Source organism: Halyomorpha halys, unplaced genomic scaffold, assembly GCF_000696795.3.
Source record: "Halyomorpha halys isolate HHAL.00 unplaced genomic scaffold, Hhal_1.1 Scaffold95.1, whole genome shotgun sequence".
Classification (NCBI taxonomy): domain Eukaryota; kingdom Metazoa; phylum Arthropoda; class Insecta; order Hemiptera; family Pentatomidae; genus Halyomorpha; species Halyomorpha halys.
Window position 1 is genome coordinate 1,235,513 of NW_027108063.1, and position 7,106 is coordinate 1,242,618.

At 35.7% G+C, this 7,106-nt stretch overlaps 1 protein-coding gene across 1 annotated transcript in view; it reads right to left on the bottom strand.

The window, feature by feature from the left end:
* Positions 1-91: 91 nt before the first annotated feature.
* Positions 92-7,106, bottom strand: part of LOC106677353 (uncharacterized transmembrane protein DDB_G0289901) — a 12,868-nt gene continuing 5,853 nt past the window's right edge. The window contains exon 2 of the mRNA XM_014415234.2: positions 92-4,110. Within this exon, the coding sequence (XP_014270720.1) occupies positions 874-4,110 (3,237 nt within the window). The 3' untranslated portion in view covers positions 92-873. The remainder of the gene's footprint in view (positions 4,111-7,106) is intronic.

Sequence of the window (7,106 nt, forward strand, 5' to 3'; positions counted from 1 at the left end):
TTTTAAAAATAAATATATAATACAATTCTAAATAGTTTTATCACCTTTTCAAATTACCAGAAAACTTCATAGATAGAATACGCTTATCAGTCATGTTAACTATTTTATCACATTAATAAATAATAATAAATACATTTAAATTGCACTTAGTAAATATTTACAATAAACACTGGATAATTTACCTCTCTAAAATAATACACTTATACTATGTAAGTGAGCAAATTGATATAATTGTTTCAAAATTCTATATTCAACAGACATACATTGAAATAATATATTGTAATAGGATAACTGACAATATGAAATAATATCATTGATTGAAATTTTGAAGCTGTGATTAATTAATGACAATGAAAAGATATTTTTTGAAGTTGATTATTATCAAGACTGCTAGTTAGGATTAAATATATACTGAATATAAAGTTACTTGCATCACATTCCCTAGTCTTTGCAGTCAATTGTATGTCAAATATTTTATAATAAAAATATTTTTGATAGTAACTTGGTCTTTATAAAACTGAAAACTTAATAATAATGATAAATAATAATCTAGTCTATAAATAACAAAAAATGTCAATCATGATTTAAAACACTGCTGATTTATATATACATTCAATTGATAGTTGTTATGTTTCAGTAAGTACAAAAAAAAAATTGATCCATTATTTAAATATTAAACAAGGAATGATGATTAATTAATAATTCTTTATGTGATTCTAACACATTCAAGAATAGTCCATTTTATGAGTAAGGTTTAAAACTTCAACTTGATGTTTCAAATCATTCAAATCAACATCTTTGATGACATTTCATTCAATATTACCTCGAACATGCCTAGTTATAAAAACCTTATGTTGAGAACATTTTTGATCATTATTCATAGAAGCAATGATGTTTCTTATGCCCAGGCTTGAATCTCGTATGGACTCCACCTCCAGCAACAAAGCCACCAGATCCTGTGCCTTGGACACCACCACCAGCTTCAAAGTTACCTCCTCCTGTTGTTCCACTTACTGTTCCTCCTGTTGTGAAACCACCTTGTCCACTTCCAGTAATTTCTCCGGTGACTTGACTTGGACCATTACTTTGACCTGGATGATGGCCAGAATGGTGATGGTGTCCCATTTCATGTTGACCAAAACTACCTCCTGTACCACCACCTGCTTGAAAATTACCACTCCCTCCACTTCCTTGCACATTACCACCAGAGATGAATTGATTATTTGGACCAGTGGTACCTTGGACCATACCAGTCGTTGTAAAATGACCTCCTTCAGGGCTTGTACCACTTCCATATACACTACCAGTTACTCCACCATTTTGAGGATATTGATTATTGTTAATGGGCTGCTGAAATTGCCCCATTGGTGTTCCAGGTTGTGGCACAGGTTGAGGGTATTGTTGGTATTGGCCATTTTGAGGATAGATATTCTGGGGAACAGAAGAACCTTGAACTGATCCTGAGGCAGAAAATTGACCAAATTGGGATGGGTTTTGAGACACTTGTTGAGGGTATTGGTTTTGGGGTGAAGTAGATCCTTGAACTGACCCCCCAACCATGAATTGCCCTCCAGTAGCACTTGCGCCACTACCCTGAAATGCTCCTTCTGCATGATTACCATTTCCTAGAGTATTTGGTGGATAGTTCTGTCCTGGATACTGCCCAGGATTCTGGGCTGCTAGTTGAGGATATTGATTTTGAGGAGAAATTGATCCCTGGACTGATCCTTCAGCTGCAAATTGTCCTCCAGCAGAACTAGAACCACCTCCCATTACAGAACCTGTGACTTGATTACTTCCTCCTTGGATACTTGAAGGATAGTTCTGTACAGGGTACTGCCCAGGATTCTGTGTTACTTGTTGAGGATATTGGTTTTGAGGAGATATTGATCCTTGGACTGATCCTTCAGCTGCAAATTGCCCTCCAGCAGAACTAGAACCACCTCCCATCACAGTACCTGTGACTTGATTACTTCCTCCTTGGATATTTGAAGGATAGTTCTGTACAGGATATTGCCCAGGATTCTGAGTTACTTGTTGTGGATACTGGTTTTGAGGAGAAATTGATCCTTGGACTGATCCTTCAGCTGAAAATTGCCCTCCAGCAGAGCTAGAACCACCTCCCATCACAGAACCTGTAACTTGACCACTTCCTCCTTGAGAATTAGAAGGATAGTTCTGTACAGGGTACTGCCCAGGATTCTGAGTTACTTGTTGTGGATACTGGTTTTGAGGAGAAATTGATCCTTGGACTGATCCTTCAGCTCCGAATTGCCCTCCAGCAGAACTAGAACCACCTCCCATCACAGAACCTGTAACTTGACCACTTCCTCCTTGAGTATTAGAAGGATAGTTCTGTCCTGGATACTGTCCAGGATTTTGAATTGATTGTTGAGGATACTGATTTTGAGGGTACTGATTAGGGGGAACCACTGATTGAGGGTACTGATTAGAGGGGATCGCTGTTTGAGGGTACTGATTTGGTGGATATGGTGTTTGAGGTTGATATACACTTTGTTGTGGATAAATAGGAGGTTGATTTTGTGGAGGAAAAGGAGTTCCCTGTGGTGCTGTTTGAGGGAACTGGGTACCTTGTTGTGGATATTGATTACCTTGCATTGGTTGTTGTGGATACTGGCCTGAGGATATCGGTTGATTGAATGATCCACCTTGCACAGGATAAGGACTGCTTTGTTGGAAAGGATATTGGCCTGTTTGAGATCCACTCTGGGGTTGTGTAGGTTGTTGGAACTGCCCTTGTTGGCAACAACCTTGTTCCCCATGGCCTTGTACAGATCCCCCTGATACAAATTGTCCAGAACCTCCACTTCCTTGAACAGAACCCCCGGATGCAAACTGACCACCAGCAGAACCTTGGACATTTCCTCCTGTGGTAAACTGCCCACCCGCTGGACTCGAACCACTTCCATGTACTGATCCACTGACCCCAGAAGAAGTTTGTTGATTTCCAAATTGACCTGATCCCTGGAATTGCCCTTGTTGGCCATATTGCCCAGTAACTCCTTGCTGACTGCCATATTGTCCAGAACTTCCAACTGATCCTCCAGCTGCAAATTGTCCTCCACTGCTTCCATGAATCATCCCACCAGCAGCAAACTGCCCTTGCTGTCCTCCAGAAAGTTGGCCCTGTGGGTATTGTGGTTGCACTGGGTATTGACCTTGTTGATTTCCATAAGATCCTTGTATTCCAGTCGAACCACCAAAATGCCCACCACCCATTCCTTGATAGTTTCCTGTAGCTTGGCCACCTAACTGTCCTGTAGGGTTATTATTTACTCCTGTGCCACCTTGAACTCCACCACCTCCTGAAAACTGCCCTCCAAGAGATCCCTGAACGGAACCACCGGCCCCAAAGCTTCCAGACATTTGACCAGAATTTCCATAGCCATAACTACCAGCATAATTTCCTTGTGGTTGCATTCCGTAGCTTCCTTGCCCTTGTGCCCCATAATTACCTTGGCTTTGACCGTTACCGGAAATTGATCCTTGCACTCCACCACCAACCGCAAAGTTTCCACTTCCCTGTGCCCCAACATTTCCACCAACATGATGATGATGATGATGAAACTTCTTGCCAGATATATTGTCTAGTAAATGCATATTCTGACTGATTGATTGTACTCTATTCAAAAGGGCATTGCTTTCTCGTTTACCTCCAGATTCTTCAGCATCAGCTCGAACAACTTGCGCGATTTCGGTTTTTTTGTCGATGTTCGTTGCTGGATTTTGTGTTGCTTGTTCTTGATGAGTATTGTTTGCTTGGGTATTCTGAGTTTCTTGCTGAGAATTATTTAATGATGTATCAAGAATATCTACATTAGTGACATAGAGAGATTCATTTACTACGGGCCCTTGATTATTAACTTGGGCTGATGCATTCACATTATCAGCTATCTGAGGTCGGTCTTTCGGAGGAACATAATATCCCTGGTAGTAGGTATACAACCCAGTATTAGTGCCTTCACTGATAACAACAGTGTTGTTAATCTGTGTTCTGTTCGGTCGTAATGATTGCACCAATTGTGCGACCCTTGAAGGAAGTTTAACCTCAGAATAAGCAAAAGCTGCCGTTGATAACACCAAGATTATCTAAAAAAAAATAGACTTCAATTAATTTTTGTATTCACCATTTATACAAGGTTAGTCCTAATGATAACATTAAAATAAATTTAATTTAATTCTATCTTTTAGATACACAGAGCCAGAGGTAAAAAAAAACATTATTCTTGTAATAAAAAATTCAAAAATACTTTTGCAATATTTTAATCATGTATAACCACTTTATTTTCCTAATTTTCTAATATCTTAACCAGAGCAGCAAGTTTAAAAGTTTAAGTTAGTCAAGTTTGAAAAAATAGTAACTGAAGGGGCTCAAGTGCACAGCATTCAGTTACACGTTTTATATAACAGACCTAAGCTAGGTACTATAAATATAAACTTTGAACAATTAGAAGTTCGTTTGAAGCACTTTAACTATTTTTTTTTTATGAATAAATATTCTCGGTATAATACTTTATTCTCTCATATACTCCCTACTATATTTTTATTTTATGGTTTTATTTTTTTTCCTTATCCCCGATGAAGTCTTATAGCAAGGACCGGAACGTTGCATATTAACTCTTTTCACCTCCTTCTACCAGTGACTCCTGCATCCTTAAGTAGATAGCTTGTAGCACTTGAATTGATGTATAAATTTCTGTTTTTATACATATTAGACAAGTTACAATAATTTTTTTTTATTTTCCTATTAACAAAAACATTGCTGAATATTTATTTTACTTAATAAACTCTAATTACAAAATCTATTTTAATGTTATAAGATATGTTATTACGGAATAAAATTAAAATTGTCATCATAAAGATGATTTTCTTAAAGAATATTACTGGACCAACTGCTTCCTACTCCGCTTTTGATGGTGTGAAGAAGGGCTAAAACTATTTGACCCATGGGAGCTCAAATTTTAAACCCGATTAGCATTTAACTACTATCAGTGTATTTATTGTTGTTTTTTTTTTTTGTTTTAAAGGGGAAAATTTTGTCTAAAAAAATCAATTAATTGTTTTTCTTTTATTTTAAAATTTAATTAGACACTTTACATGTAATATGTAAACAGAACGTGAATGATACGGAAGAGAACTGAATATGAAGTGTGAAACGAACTAATTTATGGCTGGAAAACAACAACTTTTTTTTTTTTTTAATTTCTCAATAATAGGAACTGTATAGTTTTTAGTGATTGTTTATTGACTTTTTCCAGTAAGATAGTGAAAAAAATAAGTGATTTAACATATACTGTTATATGTTATTTCTGTATGAATGAAGTTTGTTAAGAATCACCTCATTGCTTACATACAAACCATTATTCTATTATATTTAAATTGATTCAATTTACAATAAATAGAAATACACTTAATATCATATATAACGACCTTCGGGCATATTTTGTCATTGTCGGCGTTATAACCAATCACTACACACATCATGTAAATGTTGAAAAGAATTTTGAAAAATCAATAATTGCCACCGAATTATAAATAAATAGCTTTATTCAGATGATAATTTATAAATTTATTTTTGTAAAATAATAAAAAAGGGGAAAAATGCAAGTTAAAAATGAAAATTATTTTTACATAAATATATACATTAAAAAGAATGGAACCAATACAAAATACTCAGTTTTGTTTTGAGCTGAAAAATAATCTGTTATAACTTTTTTGTTTTTTTGAATTTATAGTGACAAAACGTTTGTGAGCTGATCCCGGCTGGCAGATCTAAAGAAACAATAAAACTAAACTGTTGACAATACACTGAACAAAAATGAAACACCTTCCTCTTCAAAACACGCGTTAAGTACAAGAAATATTCTTTAAAAGATTAGGGTACTTGTATTTATGGTTTATTTTTATCGATTTCTTGAAAATTGCCTCCTAAACCAACCTATTATAGTTCGTCAAAATGCGTCTTACGGACCGGTCAGTCAGTATAACCGTTCATGAATACATTAATAGAGCTATGAGAATCACGGGTCTGGATATATTCGTCGCTATAATCGATACATCGTTATATCTGAGGTCGTTCTAAACGAAACCCAATATGGTGCATATTTACTGAACCTTTAGATGATAAGCCAATTATAAGAGACATGCTCTGTGTTCTCAAATGTAGAGTAATTATTCATTATTGGTTCTTCCCCACGAAGAACTATTCACTTTTATTGACATGATGGATTTCAGTCCTTCCAATCTTCGACCATCTACGTTTCAATATTTCCCTTCGGGAGACAATGCCCGTACCAGATCTACGTTAATTTCCCCTTCTGTTTTCAAAAGACCTAACTAATGATCTTAGCGCCCAGATCCTTTATCAGAGTTAAATCTGGAACGATGTTTTGTTTCCTACAGTTGTGGTACCGTTGCCGGAACTATTAAACCAGTGACCGAATTATGGGCGGTCGATTGTTCCCCAGCAATATTCTAGGAGCCTGGTTTATCTTATTTTTTTTCTACTAGTCAACCACGTGAACAGCAACTTTAATATTTTGGTTTGTTGAGGTGACAAAATTTGAAAAACTATTATGCGAGTAAGTGTAAAATAATATTTTTCTATAAAGTTTAACTGTAAACAGAGATTTATTTTAATTTTTATTGATATAATTTGTAGTCAACGAGTCATCCCTTCCCTCAAGCTTTTGAAAAGCTGTAGGGTAAAACCTACTCCAAACTGATAAAGCTTTGTTCAAAGTGGTTATTATACCTAAAATTACTTATGAACACCTTTTATAGAGGTCAGATTTTCGAGAATATTTGGAGAAAAGGGCAGATTTCAGAAATTACTCCCTGGACCTTTGGTAAGAAGGGAAATCTGGAAAAAATTGTTGTAAAATTTTGAGTTTCCGCTCCCCTCCCCCCAATAAGTTTTAGCAAGTTCTCTGCCGAAACTTAAGTATTTTCTTTATTGTCCAGTTAAATTAAACAAATATAATAAAGAATAATAATGATTGTATCAAAGTAAGATTCTAACTCTTAACAACGTAATAATAAACTAAATTAGATCAAACGTGTTGAACTTGGTAAGCTCCAATATT